The sequence below is a fragment of the Rana temporaria genome, chromosome 8, assembly GCF_905171775.1.
Source record: "Rana temporaria chromosome 8, aRanTem1.1, whole genome shotgun sequence".
NCBI lineage: Eukaryota > Metazoa > Chordata > Amphibia > Anura > Ranidae > Rana > Rana temporaria.
Window position 1 is genome coordinate 62,892,311 of NC_053496.1, and position 21,793 is coordinate 62,914,103.

The following is a 21,793-nucleotide window of genomic DNA, read 5'->3' on the forward strand; positions in this document are numbered from 1 at the left end:
TTTTGCTGTACCGTAAATCATATTCTATTTATGATCCCACAATTTCCCCTTTTTTTTGACAATTTTGATATATGTGAATAAATACTTTTTTACTACATTGTATCCTATTCGTCTAATTGAGCTGCCTAAAAACCCCACCTGTTGCATTATAACGGGGTGAGCAGCATTTTTTCTCTCCACTCCGTGTGTTCTGTCCCTTCTATGATTCCCACATTTCAACCTGCCTGATGCATTTTCATGTTCATTACTATGTTATATCTTTTAACCACTTTACTTTTAAAGATTATGGCTATGCATCAACCCCTGAAGAGTGAGACTGAACTCACGAAAAGCATTGGGTCACCATAGATGCTATGACACACTTACCATGGACTATTTGATTACTATATGTAACCATTTAATGGATCTGTATATTTGGGCCAACTGTTTGGAATTATAATACTTTTTTCCAGTGGCATATAGTGAATAGACCTGTACTATGTTTTTATTACTGGCTGTGTGACGCTTTATCTAAAGTCCTAATGAGCAAAACTCTGCATTTATATGTACAATGGGAATGGAGGCGCCTCGCTGGAAGTTCTGTTCTCTGCAACCAGACTGTGCGTGTTTACTGCTGCCGCACCACGCTGCATCGCTTCACGCACTTATCTCAAAGATCATGGGTCTTCAAACTACGGCCCTCCAGTTGTTCAGGAACTACAATTCCCATCATGCCTAGTCATGTCTGTGAATGTCAGTGTGTTACAATGCCACATGGGATGTGTAGTTCTACAACAGCTTAAGGGCCGTAGTTTGACGATCCCTGTCAAAGATCAATCAATGCTTACCTTTAGGCTCGGTTCACACTGGATGCTGATGTGGCTCCCAGCAGGGGTCCTGTGCATCCTGGTTCACAGTTTAAGGTCCGGTTTCAGCCCAAATTTTGGGCTGAATTCAGACCTGAAATGGACCAAAAGACGCACATGGCTCCTGTGCAAATTTGCACCGGAGCCGCATCGGAGATATGTGAACCAGCTTCATAAAGAGCCATTCACATTCCCATGTTATTGCTAATTGGATGCAGTGATCCCGCATCAAATTTGCAATAGTGTGAACCCAGCCTTAAAGAGGAGGTTCACCCAAAAATCAACTTTCTGTCACTAGATCCAGCATACTGCTGACATCTGCAGTATGCTGGAATTTTTTTTTTTTTTTTTGTACTTATCGTTTTAGCCGTATTTCTTCTCCGGCTCCAAGCGGGGAATCCTTCGGGGAGTAGGCGTTCCTAAATCAAGCGTAGTTGATTGACGGGCTTGGATAGCACGTCACGCCATCCGGAAATAGCCGACGTGACTCTCGGCTGCTTACGGCGCTATACGGCGCCTGCGCCTGCCGTGTAGAGCTGACTGCGCAGGCGCCGTAAATTGCTGAGAGTCATGTCGGCTATTTTCGTAAGGTGTGACGCGCTATCCAAGCCCGTCAATCAACTGCGCTTTATTTAGGAACGCCTATACCCGGAAGGATACGCCGCTCGGTGCAGGAGAAGAAATACGGCTAAAATGATAAGTACAAAAAAAAAAAATACCTTATACACTTTATGAAGATTGCTCTATAGTTGCCCTGCACTAGTTTATGCTCCAGTAATTCATTCGCCAAGCGATTGTCTCCTCCAAAGATTTATTATGAAGATATGACACCAGAAGATGTCTGCAGACCTACTACATATTCACTCTGGATTAAAGAGACCTTGATTAAAGTTTAGACATGGCAGTTTTAATTCACAGAAATATTGTTTTATCTATAGCTTAACAAATTAAGTATTACAGTTTAATTAGAAATGTGGTGCAATATTTATCAAGAGCAATCGTTTTCAAGTGGCATCTAAAGAGCACTAGCTCTATAAAATGGTCCATTAGGCGCTAGCCGCGCTACTAAAGCATTGCATTTGCTTAGGCATCGAAAGAGCAAGCTTAAGGGTTAAAAAGTATCTCAAAGCTAGAAACCTTATATTGATAAAGCCTCAAACCCAAAACTTATCGTCTTAAAATCCACATGCTTATTATGTGTGACTTACTACAGTATATCTTGCTCTGAAGTGTAAACAATTATTTAAAAATAAAAGATAACCTATGCTGGCAAGGCAGCAGCAGCTTGCAGGTAATAAGAGGATTTCTTTTCAGAGGGCTGCACCCCAAAATGTGTTAGCTTAGGGGGTTAAATAACTTCTCACAGAGCAAAAATCACTATAATGCCAGAAGTTCAAATCCCAGTCGTATTTGGTTTATTGTGCAGAGCAGTTTTCCAGGGTATGAATATGGAGTTTACCATAACACAAACTTCTACATTATTGTCTCACTTGTCACAGTTAGACTACTCTCATCGTAGTCAAATTGAAAACGTAATGGCATCATGTATATTTGAATTCAAAGACACTTTGGAAGGTAATACACAGAACTCCTAAACCACCAACTCAAGTCTAGTGTAACCTGCATCATAAACTCTATTCCGTATTGACTGACTATAACTTAGTATCAATGTCAACCATTCATAAGCCAAACAAAATTTGGGTGTTAAAGGTAAACCAGCCATAGTTCACAGGTTAAGTACTCTGACAGCCAGGGCAGCCATGAGAGACTTCCTGACAGGCATGGGTTCAAACCACACGTCAACCTTCACTGGTGATGGAGCCACCCCTCGCAGTACTCTGATGGCCAGCGTAGCCCTGGAAGGCTTCCTGAAGACATAGGATCATGTTGGCTCCTTGGACAAGTCACGTTATCATGCTGTGTCCTATCTTTCAGGGTTCCAAAACCTGTGCTGAATCTATCAGCCTAAGAAAGCCTTCATCTACATATAAGGAAGCTACTATGAGTAAGAGCAGCTCTTTACAACATTCATAAAATAAATCCAGCCGTTGTCAATATATTTATCACTATTTCACATTTATTACAGCAGATACCCAGATTTGAACCAGCATCCAAGCCTCCATCAGAAGTTTCACCTCTATGTTGATTGATATGGTTTAATATGGACCATCTCTACATTTCACACGGCAAGAAACCTAGGTTGCCACCACATGCATCGTCTTAAGATCCAGCTTAGAGGTTATGTAATTTGGCTTCAAACAAGCATGCCTATAGTGCCACAGGTTTGGATTCCAGTCTTATTTGGTTGACTGTGCAGAACAGTTTTCCAGGGTATGAATACTGAGTTTACCATATGACAAACTCAAATTTCTACATTATTGTTTCCCTTGTGACTGATATACAACTCTCATTGTAGTAAAATTTAAAAAAGGTAATGGCATCATATAGATTTGAACTTGCAACCAAAGACATATTGGAAGGTGATACGCATAACCCCCTAAGCCACCAGCTCAGGTTTTGAGTTCATTGCTTCATAAACGCTATTGCTTATTGACTGACTATAACTTAGTCAAAGCCAACCACTCATAAGCCAAACAAAATCTGGAAATTAACAGTGAAGCAGCCATAGCTCACAGGTTAAGTACTCTGACGGCCAGAGCAGCCATGGGAGACTTCCTGACAGGCATGGGTTTGAATACACATGTAGGCGTTCACTGGTGAAGGGGCCACCCCTCACAGGTTAAGTACTCTGAAGGCCGGAGTAGCCATGGGAGACTTCCTGAAGACATAGGGTCTTATCCTCATGTCGGCTCCTTGTGACCTTGGACAAGTCACTTTATCACACTGTGTCCCAGCATTCAGTCCTTAGGTTCTAGGATTCCAAAACTTGTGCTGAATCTATCAGCTTATATATGTCTTCATCTACATATTAGGAAGCTGCTCTGAGAAAGAGCAGCTGTTTACAACATTCTTAAAATTAATCTCAGCCATGGATCAATACATTTATCTCTATTTCACATTTATTATAGCAGATCAGGTTCAGAATGGAGCAGATACCCAGATTTGAACCGGGATCAGCATGCAAGCTTCCAGCCCATAGCCTAAGTGCTTAACCTCTATGCCAATCCTTTGGACAAGTGTATCACCTCTATGTTGACTGATATGGTTTAATATGGACCAGCTCTACATTTGACACTGCAAGAAGTTGCAAGGAAGCTAAGTTGCCACAGCATGCATCATCTAAAGATCCAGCTTAGAGGTTAGGTAACTTGTCTTCAAACAAGCATGCCTATACTGCCACAGGTTCGAATTCTGGTCTTATTTGGTTGACTGTGCAGAAGAGTTTTCCAGGGTATGAATACTTAGTTTACCATAAAACAAACTCAAATTTCTACATTATTGTCTCCCTTGTGACTGATTGACTACAATGATAGTACTATAATTTAAAAAGGTAATGGCATCATATAGATTTGAACTTGCAACCAAACACATATTGGAAGGTAATACACATAACCCCCTAAGCCACCAGCTCAGGCCTTGAGTTCCTTGCTTCATAAACTCTATTGCTTATTGACTGGCTTATGAGTGGTCGGCTTTGACCAAGTTATAGTCAAACAAAATTTGTCCGTTAACAGTGAAGCAGCCATAGCTCACAGGTTAAGTACTCTGACGGCCAGAGCAGCCATGGGAGACTTCCTGACAGGCATGGGTTTGAATCCACATGTCGGCATTCACTAGTGAATGGAGCCACCCCTCGCAGGTTAAGTACTCTGAAGGCCAGAGTAGCCATGGGAGACTTCCTGAAGAGCATAGGATCTTATCCTCATGTCGGCTCCTTGTGACCTTGGACAAGTCACTTTATCACACTGTGTCCCAGCTTTCAGTCCTTAGGTTCTAGGATTACCAAAACTTGTGCTGAATCTATCAGCTTATATATGTCTTCATCTACATATTAGGAAGCTGCTCTGAGTAAGAGCAGCTGTTTACAACATTCTTAAAATTAATCTCAGCTCATGGTATCAATACATTTATCTCTATTTCACATTTATTAGAGCAGGTCAGGTTCACAATGGAGCAGATACCCAGATTTGAACCGGGATCAGCATGCAAGCTTCCGGCCCATAGCCTAAGTGCTTAACCTCTATGCCAATCCTTTGGACAAGTGTGTCACCTCTATGTTGACTGATATGGTTTAATATGGACCAGCGCTACATTTGACACTGCAAGAAGCTACAAGGAAGCTAAGTTGCCACAGCATGCATCATCTAAAGATCCAGCTTAGAGGTTAGGTAACTTGTCTTCAAAACAAGCATGCCTATACTGCCACAGGTTCGAATTCCAGGCTTATTTGGTTGATTGTCTTATGGTAAACTCAGTATTCATACCCTGGAAAACTGTTCTGTACAAACTCAAATTTCTACATTATTGACTCCCTTGTGACTGATTGACTACAATGATAGTAGTTTAATCTAAAAAAGGTAATGGCATCACGCAGATTTGAACTTGCAAACACATATTGGAAGGTGATAAGCATAAGTCCCTAAGCCCCTAAGCCACCAGCTCAGGTCTTGAGTACCTTGCTTCATAAACTCTATTGCTTATTGACTGACTATAACTTAGTATCAAAGCCAACCATTCATAAGCCAAACAAAATCTGGAAATTAACAGTGAAGCAGCCATAGCTCACAGGTTAAGTACTCTGACGGCCAAAGCAGCCATGGGAGACTTCCTGACAGGCATGGGTTTGAATCCACATGTCGGCGTTCACTAGTGAAGGAGCCACCCCTCGCAGGTTAAGTACTCTGACGGCCAGAGTAGCCATGGGAGACTTCCTGAAGACATAGGGTCTTATCCTCATGTCGGCTCCTTGTGACCTTGGACAAGTCACTTTATCACACTGTGTCCCAGCTTTCAGTCCTTAGGTTCTAGGATTCCAAAACTTGTGCTGAATCTATCAGCTTATTATATGTCTTCATCTACATATTAGGAAGCTGCTCTGAGTAAGAGCAGCTGTTTACAACATTCTTAAAATTAATCTCCGCCATGGTATCAATACATGTATCTCTATTTCACATTTATTATAGCAGGTCAGGTTCACAATGGAGCAGATACCCAGATTTGAACCGGGATCAGCATGCAAGCTTCCAGCCCATAGCCTAAGTGCTTATCCTCTATGCCAATCCTTTGGATGAATGTATCACCTCTATGTTGACTGATATGGTTTAATATGGACCAGCTCTACATTTGACACTGCAAGAAGCTACAAGTAAGCTATGTTGCCACAGCATGCATCATCTAAAGATCCAGCTTAGAGGTTAGGTAACTTGTCTTCAAACAAGCATGCCACAGGTTCGAATTCCAGGCTTATTTGGTTGTCTGTCTTATGGTAAACTCAGTATTCATACACTGGAAAACTGTTCTGCGCAAACTCAAATTTCTACATTATTGACTCCCTTGTGACTGATTGACTACAATGATAGTAGTTTAATTTAAAAAGCTAATGGCATCACGCAGATTTGAACTTGCAAACAAACACGTATTGGAAGGTGATACGCATAACCCCCTAAGCCACCAGCTGAGGCCTTGAGTTCCTTGCTTCATAAACTCTATTGCTTATTGACTGACTATAACTTAGTATCAAAGCCGACCACTCATAAGCCAAACAAAATTTGTCTGTTGACAGTGAAGCAGCCATAGCTCACAGGTTAAGTACTCTGACGGCCAGAGCAGCCATGGGAGACTTCCTGACAGGCATGGGTTTGAATCCACATGTCGGCGTTCACTGGTGAAGGGGCCATCCTCGCAGGTTTAGTACTCTGAAGGCCGGAGTAGCCATGGGAGACTTCCTGAGGACATAGGATCTTATCCTCATGTCGGCTCCTTGTGACCTTGGACAAGTCACTTTATCACACTGTGTCCCAGCTTTCAGTCCTTAGGTTTTAGGATTCCAAAAACTTGTGCTGAATCTATCAGCTTATATATGTTCTTCATCTACATATTAGGAAGCTGCTCTGAGTAATAGCAGCTGTTTACAACATTCTTAAAATGAATCTCAGCCATGGGATCAATACATTTATCTCAATTTCACATTTATTATAGCAGGTCAGGTTCACAATGGAGCAGATACCCAGATTTGAACCGGGATCAGCATGCAAGCTTCCGGCCCATAGCCTAAGTGCTTAACCTCTATGCCAATCCTTTGGACAAGTGTGTCACCTCTATGTTGACTGATATGGTTTAATATGGACCAGCGCTACATTTGACACTGCAAGAAGCTACAAGGAAGCTAAGTTGCCACAGCATGCATCATCTAAAGATCCAGCTTAGAGGTTAGGTAACTTGTCTTCAAAACAAGCATGCCTATACTGCCACAGGTTCGAATTCCAGGCTTATTTGGTTGATTGTCTTATGGTAAACTCAGTATTCATACCCTGGAAAACTGTTCTGTACAAACTCAAATTTCTACATTATTGACTCCCTTGTGACTGATTGACTACAATGATAGTAGTTTAATCTAAAAAAGGTAATGGCATCACGCAGATTTGAACTTGCAAACACATATTGGAAGGTGATAAGCATAAGTCCCTAAGCCCCTAAGCCACCAGCTCAGGTCTTGAGTAACTTGCTTCATAAACTCTATTGCTTATTGACTGACTATAACTTAGTATCAAAGCCAACCATTCATAAGCCAAACAAAATCTGGAAATTAACAGTGAAGCAGCCATAGCTCGCAGGTTAAGTACTCTGACGGCCAAAGCAGCCATGGGAGACTTCCTGACAGGCATGGGTTTGAATCCACATGTCGGCGTTCACTAGTGAAGGAGCCACCCCTCGCAGGTTAAGTACTCTGACGGCCAGAGTAGCCATGGGAGACTTCCTGAAGACATAGGGTCTTATCCTCATGTCGGCTCCTTGTGACCTTGGACAAGTCACTTTATCACACTGTGTCCCAGCTTTCAGTCCTTAGGTTCTAGGATTCCAAAACTTGTGCTGAATCTATCAGCTTATTATATGTCTTCATCTACATATTAGGAAGCTGCTCTGAGTAAGAGCAGCTGTTTACAACATTCTTAAAATTAATCTCCGCCATGGTATCAATACATGTATCTCTATTTCACATTTATTATAGCAGGTCAGGTTCACAATGGAGCAGATACCCAGATTTGAACCGGGATCAGCATGCAAGCTTCCAGCCCATAGCCTAAGTGCTTATCCTCTATGCCAATCCTTTGGATGAATGTATCACCTCTATGTTGACTGATATGGTTTAATATGGACCAGCTCTACATTTGACACTGCAAGAAGCTACAAGTAAGCTAAGTTGCCACAGCATGCATCATCTAGAGATCCAGCTTAGAGGTTGGGTAATTTGTCTTCAAACAAGCATGCCTATACTGCCACAGGTTCGAATTCCAGTCTTATTTGGTATGAATACTGAGTTTACCATAAGACAAACTCAAATTTCTACATTATTGTCTCCCTTGTGACTGATATACTACTATCATTGTAGTCAAATTTAAAAGGCAATGACATCATGCAGATTTGAACTTGCAACCAAAGACATATTGGAAGGTGATACGCATAACCCCCTAAGCCACCAGCTCAGGTCTTGAGTTCATTGCTTCATAAACTCTATTGCTTATTGACTGACTATAACTTAGTATCAAAGCCGACCACTCATAAGCCAAACAAAATTTGTCCGTTGACAGTGAAGCAGCCATAGCTCACAGGTTAAGTACTCTGACGGCCAGAGCAGCCATGGGAGACTTCCTGACAGGCATGGGTTTGAATCCACATGTCGGCGTTCACTGGTGAAGGGGCCATCCTCGCAGGTTTAGTACTCTGAAGGCCGGAGTAGCCATGGGAGACTTCCTGAAGACATAGGGTCTTATCCTCATGTCGGCTCCTTGTGACCTTGGACAAGTCACTTTATCACACTGTGTCCCAGCTTTCAGTCCTTAGGTTCTAGGATTACCAAAACTTGTGCTGAATCTATCAGCTTATATATGTCTTCATCTACATATTAGGAAGCTGCTCTGAGTAAGAGCAGCTGTTTACAACATTCTTAAAATTAATCTCAGCTCATGGTATCAATACATTTATCTCTATTTCACATTTATTAGAGCAGATCAGGTGGAGCAGATACCCAGATTTGAACCGGGATCAGCATGCAAGCTTCCAGCCCATAGCCTAAGTGCTTAACCTCTATGCCAATCCTTTGGATGAATGTATCACCTCTATGTTGACTGATATGGTTTAATATGGACCAGCTCTACATTTGACACTGCAAGAAGCTACAAGTAAGCTAAGTTGCCACAGCATGCATCATCTAAAGATCCAGCTTAGAGGTTAGGTAACTTGTCTTCAAACAAGCATGCCACAGGTTTGAATTCCAGGCTTATTTGGTTGTCTGTCTTATGGTAAACTCAGTATTCATACACTGGAAAACTGTTCTGCGCAAACTCAAATTTCTACATTATTGACTCCCTTGTGACTGATTGACTACAATGATAGTAGTTTAATTTAAAAAGCTAATGGCATCACGCAGATTTGAACTTGCAAACAAACACGTATTGGAAGGTGATACGCATAACCCCCTAAGCCACCAGCTGAGGCCTTGAGTTCCTTGCTTCATAAACTCTATTTCTTATTGACTGGCCTATGAGTGGTCGGCTTTGACCAAGTTATAGTCAAACAAAATTTGGCCGTTGACAGTGAAGCAGCCATAGCTCACAGGTTAAGTACTCTGACGGCCAGAGCAGCCATGGGAGACTTCCTGACAGGCATGGGTTTGAATCCACATGTCGGCGCTCACTGGTGAAGGGGCCATCCTCGCAGGTTTAGTACTCTGACGGCCAGAGTAGCCATGGGAGACTTCCTGAAGACATAGGGTCTTATCCTCATGTCGGCTCCTTGTGACCTTGGACAAGTCACTTTATCACACTGTGTCCCAGCTTTCAGTTCTAGGATTCCAAAACTTGTGCTGAATCTATCAGCTTATATATGTTCTTCATCTACATATTAGGAAGCTGCTCTGAGTAAGAGCAGCTGTTAACAACATTCTTAAAATGAATCTCAGCCATGGATCAATACATTTATCTCTATTTCACATTTATTATAGCAGGTCAGGTTCAGAATGGAGCAGATACCCAGATTTGAACCGGGATCAGCATGCAAACTTCTGGTCCATAGCCTAAGTGCTTAACCTCTATGCCAATCCTTTGGACAAGTGTATCAACTCTATGTTGACTGATATGGTTTAATATGGACCAGCTCTACATTTGACACTGCAAGAAGCTACAAGGAAGCTAAGTTGCCACAGCATGCATCATCTAAAGATCCAGCTTAGAGGTGAGGTAACTTGTCTTCAAACAAGCATGCTTATACTGCCACAGGTTGGAATTCCAGGCTTATTTGGTTGATTTTCTTATGGTAAACTCAGTATTCATACCCTGGAAAACTGTTCTGTACAAACTCAAATTTCTACATTATTGACTCCCTTGTGACTGATTGACTACAATGATAGTAGTTTAATTTAAAAAAGGTAATGGCATCACGCAGATTTGAACTTGCAAACACATATTGGAAGGTGATAAGCATAACCCCCTAAGCCACCAGCTCAGATCTTGAGTACCTTGCTTCATAAACTCTATTGCTTATTGGCTGACTATAACTTAGTATCAAAGCCAACCATTATTGACTGACTATAACTTAGTATCAAAGCCAACCATTCATAAGCCAAACAAAATCTGGAAATTAACAGTGAAGCAGCCATAGCTCACAGGTTAAGTACTCTGACGGCCAGAGCAGCCATGGGAGACTTCCTGACAGGCATGGGTTTGAATCCACATGTTGGCGTTCACTGGTGAAGGAGCCACCCCTCGCAGGTTAAGTACTCTGAAGGCCGGAGTAGCCATGGGAGACTTCCTGAAGACATAGGATCTTATCCTCATGTTGGCTCCTTGTGACCTTGGACAAGTCACTTTATCACACTGTGTCCCAGCTTTCTATCCTTAGATTCTAGGGTTCCAAAACTTGTGTGTGCACGTGCTGTAAATCTATCAGCCTATATAAGTCTTCAACTATATATATAATATGAAGCTGCTCTGCGTGAGAGCAGCTGTTTAAATTAAACATGCTTATTCAAGCACATCCAATATGATTTGTCACTATTTTTGCATTTATTACACCAGGATGAATTTCCCAATGGAGCCAATGCCCAGATTCAAACCTGTACCAGCATCCAAACCTCCATAGAGATATTGGATCGCAATCTGAGTGCTTAACCTCTATGCCAAACCTGTGGACAAGAGCTTCATCTCTATGTTGACTTGTATGGTTTACAATGGACCAGTTCACTATTTCACACTACAAGAGACCCGCATTGCCAGAAAGCATAGCATCTAAAGAGCCAGCTTAGAGGCTAGGTAACCTGACTACAATGTTGAAGCTCTATGCTACCAGAAGTTCAAATCCCAGCCTTTGCTTCTAAGTTTGTGCATTGCAATTTTTCAAGGTGTGATTGTTGAGCCTAGAATTTAAACAAATCCATGTAGCTTATATATAAGCATGAGCTATTTGTTTTTGATCAGAGACAATTTTTTTAGTTCTATAGCATAGTATAGGCCTGGTTCTGTAGGCCTCATTCAAATATGTCAATTTGCCCCACCTATATTGGTACTATATGACCTTTAGCATGCTATTTGTCAAAATGATCAGTTCCTAATGGTAGAGTTGGTCAGCATTGAAATGAAGGCAAATCAAAAAACCCTGTTTTTATGCAAAAGGTTTAAAAACATATGTAAAGGTGGCATAGGCGTGCGCACAGGGTGTGCCAGGTGTGCCCAGGCACACCCTAATCACCCTGTGCAGAACAGATCCCCCTACTGACCTGGCTCTCCCACCCTCCCCCCACAGCACTGCCAGCTTCCCTCCTCTCCCACCGGTTGTTACTGTGGATGTTTTAGGCTGAGTGGGGGAAGGGGCCAGTAAATATGCCATTTACTGGCCCCTTCCCTTTCTAAATGAACATCGTGAGTGATCAGTAGAGTGTGTTTGAGCTTTGAGGTGCACACCCTAATGCCAAAGGCTGCGCACACCAATCAAGGGTGGATAGAAATGTGTACAGTAGATTGTTAATTGAGAATCTAAGCATTATTGCTCATTAGGCCACAAGGCAAAACCTAAACTTCAAATAAGCTTCCTACTATAGAGAGAAATGCTATAAAATTACTGTTCTCACCATGATTACATTTAAGTGAATGGTTTACCCAAATTTGCACTTGTGTCCAAAGACACATGACACTTATATCTGTATGGTGTGTGTCAATTTTATCTTTATAAACCGATGCTTTAGACCTGTGTTTGTACAATATATACCGTATTTCAGTGTTTCTCAACTCCAGTCCTCGGGGCGCACCAACAGGTCATGTTTTCAGGATTTCTCTCAGATCAAACTGCTGTGGTAATTACTAAGGCAGTGAAACTGATAAAATCACCTGTGCACAATAATGGAAAGCCTGAAAACAAGACCTGTTGGTGCGCCCCGAGGACTGGAGTTGAGAAACACTGCCGTATTTATTCGAGTATAACGCGCAAAATTTTATACCAAAAAAAGAAATCAAAGTTTGGGTGCGCGTTATAAACGAGGACTGGGGTGGGGTGGCAGTGGCGGGACCGATACCGAGTATTAGCGGGAGTACTCGTACTCCCGCTAATACCGCCGATACTAGAATAGAATACTTCACCCCTCCCGATCCCCACCACCGCCGCCTCCGCTGCTACCGCCGCCGCTACAACGTTAATCACTGCGGCGCGGGCAACATTACAGACAGCTTTCGTTTGAATAGCTGTTTTCCCCGCTGCGCATAGACACTCCCCCTTGGACGGATCTGTCCAATCGCGAGCAAGGGGGAGTGTCTATGCGCGGCAGGGAAAACAGCTGTTCAAACAAAAGCTGTCTGTAATGTTCCCGCGCCGCGGTGATTAACAGTAGGTGGCTGCATATACAGGGGACATGGCTGGACATACAGGGGACATGGCTGGACATACTGGGGACATGGCTGGACATATGGGGGACATGGCTGGACATACGGGGGACATGGCTGGACATACGGGGGACATGGCTGGACATACGGGGGACATGGCTGGACATACGGGGGACATGGCTGGACATACAGGGGACATGGCTGGACATACAATAAATAAAATAAATGATTTTTGGCAATTACAATGATTTTATACCGATTTTTAATCGAAAATTAGGGGTGCGCGTTATACACGTGTGCGCGTTATACTCGAATAAATACGGTATATACACACACACACACACACACACAAACTAATTTTCTATCCTGTATTCCTATTGTATGCTGTATATTGATGAGTAATGTCTTTGCAATGCAACAAAACCAATTTGCAACCGCGTGTGCAGGTAAACTGGTAAATGACAGCTGTGAATTTAACTTTGTTTCAAACATTTTAATTTGTCACAGAGTGATTTTAAATATGAAGAAAGTGGAAACAAAAATATATGCAGTGCATCAAGGACTGGCAGTTAAGGCCAGATTAATGTAATGTAATTAAAATTATGTTATGTTAAAATTATGAAAGGATGATTTATCAAAAAAAATAAAAAATCAACTGAAAAGCAAGAAAAGCCAATGTATGCTCACCTGATATTGCAGTAAAAATACCATTGCTATGGTGTATATACACTCCCTGAATGAATGTGCTCTATAAATCACTTATTAACAGGAGGTTGAGGATGGTGGCCTTTACAGGAACATCTAACACTTAGTACTGTGGTGATGTCAGCACAGTCACAAAATCATACAGTCCTTGCTCTGACACTGGACCGTGGATGGGGTATTTACTAAGACCAACACTTCCATGCCAATCTCTTGGTTCTCCACAGCACTCAGTGGTCCCTTTGCTGACTTCCATTCTTTATGGGGCTACTGTACAGATGTGGAGGTCACATGGAGGAATCAATGCACAATGTCAGGGACACATGAGATCAATACTCCCAGAAGCAGCAGAAGAAACTCCAGATGGACGTTACTCAGGATTGGAAATGTGGTCAACAGCAGGATAGGTAAGTATTCCTTTGTAGGTACAGAAATTTTTAAAAAGTTTAAGGCTTCTTATGGCATGCATAGGTGCATTGTGCTGCCATTGCTATTTGAATGGTACCCCAAGTCACCCCCAGAACTCCCCTGCACTGCAACACAGTGCAGCACACAATATGTGTTGCAGTGCATTGCACTACAAAAATGCAGCATGCCCTAAATTTTGCAGCATGCCCTACATTTTCATGCACTGCAATGCGTTACTAGTCATTCATTTTGAATGGGCTACCTAATGCAGTGTGCTACAGTGCATAATGCAACAAGATATTGAGGTCTCAGAATCTTGTAGAGTACAAATCCTTTATAGGATTGAAGTGATTCTAAAGGAAAGCTTTTAATTGCTTATCAAACATGTTATACTTACCTGCTCTATGCACAGAGCAGCCCCAATCCTCCTCTCCTCCATCCTGACTCTTCATCCCCCTGCTGAGTGCTCCCATAGCAAGCTGCTTACTATTGGGGCACTCGTGCCCGCTTGCTCCTGAACTAGCTCTGTGTGTCTAATGACACACAGAGCATGACTCGGCCCCACCCCCACACTCTCACCTCACTGACTGCGATTGAGACCAGCAGGAGCCAATAGCTCCGACTGCTGTCTCTAAGCCAGTGTTTCATAATTCCAGTCCTCAGGCCCCCCCAACAGGTCAGGTTTTCAGGATTTCCCTCAGATGAAAAGGCTGTGGTGATTACTAAGGCAGTGAAACTGATCAAATCACCTGTGCAAAATAATGGAAATCCTGAAAACCTGACCTGTTGGGGGGGCCCGAGGACTGGAATTGAGAAACACTGCTCTAAGCCAATGAGAGAGGTGGGATAGAGCCAAGAGAGGTGCTGCCCTTGTGCAGATTGCTGGATTGAGATCGGGTTTGGATAAATATATGGGGGCACTGGGGGGGAGCTGCATGCAGTTTTTTTAATTAAATGCACAGAATACATTAACCACTTCAGCCCCGGAAAAATTTTCCCCCTTCCTGACCAGAGCACTTTTTGCGATTCGGAACTGCGTTTTATGGTATTTTTCTTATTAAATTAGTTTTTACTAGTTATGGCGGCAATCTGTGACTTTTATCGTGACTGCGACATTATGGCGGACACATCGGACACTTTTGACGCTATTTTGGGACCATTTACATTTATACAGCGATCTGTGCAATAAAAATGCACTGATTACTGTATAAATGTGACTGGCAGGGAAGGGGTTAACCAGTAGGGGTCGGGGAAGGTGTTAAGTGTGTCCTAGAGATGTGTTCTAACTGTTAGGGGGCAGGGATTACTGTGACACAACACTGAACACTGCTCCCGATGATGCCTTGTTTACAACGGCATCCCCCCATTCTGGCATTCCGTGACCCGATCGTGGGCACGGTCACGGTCCTGTATATATACGTTGCATTGCCTGCCCGTGCCATTCTGCCGACGTATAAGTGCGGTTAAACGGAGGTTCCGTAAAAAATTTTTTTTAAAAGCCAGCTGATACAAATACTGCAGCTGGTGACTTTAAAAAAAATGGACACTTACCTGTCCAGCGCGCCCGCGATGTCGTCAGCCGAGGATGAGCAATCGCTTGTCCCTCGGCTGCACCCGCTGCCATCCTCGGTTAAGGGAATCGGGAAGTGAAGCGTTGCGGCTTCACTGCCCAGTTCCCTACTGCGCATGCGTGAGTAGCGCGCCACGCTGTCACTGGTCCCCGCTCTCTCCTGGGAACATGGGCCCAGATTCTCAAAAGAGATACGACGGCGCATCTCCAGATACGCCGTCGTATCTATGCGACTGATTCTTAGAATCAGTTACGCATAGATATTCATTAGATCCGACAGGCGTAAGTCTCTTACGCCGTCGGATCTAAACTTCAATTATTTTTTTGCCCGCTAGGTGGCAATTCCGTCGATTTCCGCGTTGAGTATGCAAATTAGCTAGATACGCAAATTCCCGAACGTACGCGCGGCCTACGCAGTAAAGTTACAACGTTTACGTTAGGCTTTTCCCAGCGTAAAGTTGCCCCTGGGTCTATGAGGCGCAGCCAATGTTAAGTATGGCCGTCGTTCCCGTGTCGAAAATTAAAAAATTTACGTTGTTTGCGTAAGTCGTCCGTGAATGGGGCTGGACGTCATTTACGTTCACGTCGAAACCAATGACGTCCTTGCGACGTCATTTGGAGCAATGCACACTGGGATATTTTAGGGACAGCGCATGCGCAGTTCGTTCGGTGCGGAGACGCGCTTCATTTAAATGAAACACGCCCCCTACCCGCCGAATTTAAATTCCGCCGGGTGATTTACGATACGCCGCCGCAACTTTACAGGCAAGTGCTTTGTGAATAAAGCACTTGCCTGAAAAACTTGCGGCGGCGTAACGTAAATGAGATACGTTATGCCCGCACAATTTTGCACCCATCTACGTGAATCTGGGCCAGTGTGTTTACCAGAAGACAGCGGGGGCTGCGGGTAGAGGCATGTCTATTGCAGTCCCGTATTCCTGGAAGTGGGTGCAAATACCTGTCTTAGACAGGTATCTGCACCCCCCTCCCCCCTGAAAGGTGCCAAATGTGACACCGGAGGGGGGGGGAGGTTTCCGAAAAGCAGAAACTTCATTTTTGGGTGGAGCTCCTGCCTTTATAACCACTTTAAATGTAGAGTGCACAGAGCATGTGTTGACTGCCACAGCCTTGTTGGCAATATCTCATAGGATTGGGGTGAGGTGAGCATGAGACTGGCAGGGGACAGGAAAAGCTTTAATATAAGGGTAACTGCACCAGAGGTAACACCTCTCATAATGGTTTCAACAAATGGATAGGAATTCCATGTGTAGTTCTCTCCACCAGATTGCTTGAGAAATATGAGCAGCTATCCAAAAATAACATTTCAGCTTTGGGTCCACTGCCAGCTTTAGTGTCCCACCTGATCTGTTCTTGAGGGCATCGTATGCTTCCATCTCCAGGGAAATAACCATACTATCAAACCTCCCGAGGTCTGTGAGTGCAATCAACCCTCTGCAAAATAAATATACTTTAAGTAACAAACAGATATTGGGTACAGTTCATTATTATACTTCTTTACAGTTCTTTATGGGAGTGCACAATATGTAATTATGTCATCTCTACTGTGACACTGTATGGTTTTACATACCCAATCATTTAAAGAGCAACTGCAGTTTTGAAACATATTTTATTAACGCCTGGCTACCAGTTTGGTTTCTTTTTTTTGTTTTTTGTCTTGTAAGGACTCAATGATAAGTGAATAATTTGCTTTGCAGCATATGAGGACATTTTGCTCAGCACTATATAGTACTATTGGGCTTTGCTAAGTCATATCGAATGCAGTATTTCGGTCATGTGACACATTTTCCTCAAATATCATATGTGATACAAAAAATTGTCAATTCGCTAACCCTTTTTGTGGTATTTACCTCAGAAAGCAAATACTGAATATAACAGCATTACAGTCAGTTCACTAAGTGCCGGTTCACACTACCGTGGCTTGGGATTCGACTTGTGTCGCGCGACATGAGAAATTCCATTGAAGTCAATGAGAGCCGTCTTAATGCACACTACTGAAGTCGCTCCGACTTCAGAAAAGGTTCCTGTACTACTTCAAGGCAACTTCTAGGCAACTTGTACCCATTGATTTCAATGGAAGTTGCCTCCAAAGTCGGATCCCCTGTCTGTCTTAACTGAAGCAACTTTACCGGAAAAGAAAATAGTTTACTCAGGCAAACCCCTCCCTCCCACAGAGCTGATTATTCTGTGATTGGCCACAGCCAAAGTCGCCTGTCCTGGAGGCAACTCTAAGGCCCTGTACTCACGGTCGGACAAAACTGATGAAAACGGACTGAAGTTCAGTTTCATCGGTCCAAACCGACCGTGTGTGGTCCCCATCGGTCACTTATCCTTCAGTCCAAAAATTTAGAACTTTCTTTAAAATTCAACCGATGGACGCCTAACTGATAGGTCAAAACCGATGGTTAGTACGCAAAAGCATCGGTTCAAAACCCGCGCATGCTCAGAATCAAGTCGACACATGCTTGGAAGCATTGAACTTCATTTTTCTCTGCACGTCGCTGTGTTTTACGTCACCGCGTTGGACTCAATCGTTTTTTTTAACTGATGGTCTGATGTGCCTACACACCATCAGTCTGCCTTATCGGTTAACCGATGAAAACGGTCCTTCGGACCGTTCTCATTGGATGGACCGACCGTGTGTACACGGCCTAAGGTGCCTTTCACACGAGCGGCTGTTTTGCCGCAGATAAAAGCATGTTTATGTTTTGCTGGAATTCAAGACTCCAGGCACAGCGATCAGCTGCATTTGTACAGTGCTTTTAGCTGCGGTTGCATTTAGCCACGGCACGATATTGAACGGGGATCCAACTTGGATCCCTGCCAATATCAAGTACTGTGTTTGGTATGAATCTTGAGGGGGGAACTCCACGCCAAATTTCAAATAAAAAAACGGCATGGGTGCATACGATGTACCCCATACTCATTCACCTAGGGTGGGGGGGCTGGTATCTGGGGCCCCCTTATTAAAGGGGGCTCCCAGATTCCGATAAGCTCCCCTCCCTCAGACCCCGACAACCAACGGCCCCCCCCCCGAAAAGCCTGATTTTGATACTTAATTTTTTTCACACTGTACAACAAAGTAAACAACTCTGTTTCCATCCTCTCCCACCACCACCTGTGCCTCTTACTAATCCCATCCCCTCACCACTGATCTCATCCCTACCTCTGTTGTAGAAGTAATAGGGGGATAGGGATGAGATCAGTGGTGGGATAGGGATGAGATCAGTAAGAGGCACGGGTGGTGGTGGGAGAGGATGGATCCTCCACTGCCACCACAGCCACCCCTCCTCAAGTACCACCGCTGCCACCTCCCTCAAGTATCACCGCTTCCACCCCCCCTCAAGTACCAGCGGTACTTGGCTGCAGCGGCAGTGTTGGTGCCATCCTCTCCCACCACCACCCGTGCCTTTTAGGGATCCCATCCCCCCACCACTGATTTCATTCCTATCGCCCCTATCACCTCTGTTGTAGAAGTAATAGGAATAAGATCAGTGGTGGGGGGATGGGATCAGTTAGAGGCACAGGTGGTGGTGGGATAGGATGGCACCACCACTGCCAACCCCCGTCAAGTACCACCACTGCAAACTCCCTCAAGTATCACCGCTACTACGTATCACCGCTACCACCCCCTCAAGTACCACTGCAGCCACCCCCCTCAAGTACCAGTGGTGGTACTTGATGGGGGGTGGTAGCGGTGGTACTTGAGGGGTGTGGCAGCGGTGGTACTTGAGGGGGGTGCAGCTGTGGTACTTGAGGGGGGTGGCAGCAGTGCTACTTGAGGGGGGGTGGCTGCGGTGCTACTTGAGGGGGGGTGGCTGCGGTGCTACTTGAGGGGGGGTGGCTGCGGTGCTATTTGAGGGGGGGTGGCTGCAGTGGCGGTGCCATCCTCTTCCACCACCACCTGATCCCAGGCATCCCCCCACCACTGATCTCATCCCTATACCCCCCATCACCTCTGTTGTAGAAGTAATGGGGGGATAAGAATGAGATCAGTGGTGGGGGGATGGGATCAGTAAGGAGGCACAGGTGGTGAAGGTTGGCATCGATTGCTGAGCTCTGCCTCTGTCACTTAATTGACTTACTGTCAGTCAATGAATCATTTGATTCCCCGGGAATTCCTATTGACTTCTGTTCTGTCACGGGTCTGACCTTCACCGTGCCTTCTTCTCCCGCCAGGATGCCTTGCCTCACATGGGAGCCCGTTAGGTACACGAAGCCGCAGAGGGGAAAGCTCCTCCCCCGCCATCTCTCATTTGTTGTCAGGGTCCGCCCCGCCTTGCCTCCCTACATCTCTGTGTGCTATCTCAGCGCCTCTGCATTCTCTCTATGTATAATCCAACAGAACACACTGACAGTCAGGCAGACGTCTCACACGGACGGGTGGCGGGCCCCCCAGACTTGGCGGAATTACAGGGCACAGTCGCAACTGCGACTGTCACGACCCTGAAAATTCTGCCACAGTGACTGTGCCATCAAACGCAGCCAGGGGGTGGCTGGAGAGAGGGGGGCGCACCGCTACTAACACATACATGCACACTCACATACATACATATTTACATGCACACACACATTCATACACACATGGCATGCACACTCACTTACACACATAGGCACATGAGCACACACACATGAACACACACACACATGAGCACACACACACACACACACACACACACATGAGGACACACACACGAACACACACACACACACACACATGAACACATACACACATGAACACACACACACACATGAGCACACACACACACGAACACATACACATGCAAACACACACATGAACACACACACATGAAAACATACACATGCAAACATACACATGCAAACACACACACATGAACACACACACATGAACACATACACATGAACACATACACATGCAAACACACACACATGAACACATACACTTAGTAACAGTGCTGATGGGGAGGAGGGATGGGATCAGTGGAAGTGCTGGTGTTGAGGGGGGGTGATAGCGGTTGTATTTGAGGGGGGGTGGCTGCAGTTGCAGTGGTGGTGCCATCCTTTCCCACCACCACCTGTGCCTCTTACTGATCCCATCCCCTCACCACTGATCTCATCCCTATCACCTCCATTGTAGAAGGAATGAGAGGGATAGGGATGAGATCAGTGGTAGGGGATAGGATCAGTAAGAGGCACAGGTGGTGGTGGGAGAGGATGGCACCACCACTGCCATCAGCCTCAAGTACCACCACGGCCACACCCCCTCAAGTACCACCGCTACCACCCCTCTTTAAGTACCACTGCTGCCACCCCCCCTCAAGTATTACCGCTACCACCCCCATCAAGTACCAGCGGTGGACTGGTGGTACTTGTGGGAGGTGGCACCGGTGGTGCCATCCTCTCCCACCACCACCTGTGCCTCTTACTGACCCCATCCCCCACCACTGATCTCATCCCTATCCCCCTATCCTATCACCTCTGTTGTAGAAGTATTTGGGGGATAGGGATGAGATCAGTGGTGGGGGGATGGGATCAGTAAGAGGCACAGCTAGGTGGTGGAGAAGGATGGTATCAATTGCTGAGCTGAGTGATCTCTGACTGTCACTTTTGATTGACTTACCGTCAGTTATCCCCCACTTTCTGTTCTGTGGCCTGCCCTGGGTCACTCTGTCACATTCACTGTGCGGCTGTGCTGTGCCTTCTCCCGCCAGGATGCCTTGCCTCATGCCTGGGACACCGGGTGGGTACACGCGCGCACGCTACTGCAGAGTCTGCCCTTCCTCCCTACATCTGTCTGTGTCTCTGGATAGGCGGAGGCGGGGGCGGGGGCAGGGACGGTCCACAATCTCAGTCAGTGTGAGACGCTGCCTCAGCCTCTGCATTGTTTTTCTCAGGCTCAGCGGCAAAAGCACGCCCCGTGGCTGAACGAACAGCACGCAGCGCGGACTTACAGGGCCCGGTAAAAGCTGCGACTGTTGCGACTCTGAAAATTCCGCCACTGATTCTTACCAATCAGTGAATAACTGTTTTTTAAAGCAGAACTTCAGTAATTTTTTCATCTTTCCATCTATTAAATCTTCTGCCCTTGTTATTTTAACTTTGGATAGTAATTTTTTGTTTGTGCCAGTAAATACCTTATACAGCCCACTTCCTGTTTCTTGTCTGGTAAAAAGCCTAGGCTTATGACATCATGCACAGCTTTCTCTCTCACTCTCCTGAGAGTTTGCCAGGAAGGGAGAGGGATGAGTCATAAGAGGGCCAATGAGAGCTGTATAGAGGGA

General features: G+C 44.8%; 1 protein-coding gene across 1 annotated transcript in view; it reads right to left on the bottom strand.

Moving 5' to 3' along the window:
• Window positions 1-21,793, bottom strand: part of PDZD7 (PDZ domain containing 7) — a 90,458-nt gene that overhangs the window by 17,218 nt on the left and 51,447 nt on the right. Inside the window, exon 12 of the mRNA XM_040361907.1 lies at window positions 16,873-16,964. Coding sequence (XP_040217841.1) covers window positions 16,873-16,964 — 92 coding nt within the window. The remainder of the gene's footprint in view (window positions 1-16,872; window positions 16,965-21,793) is intronic.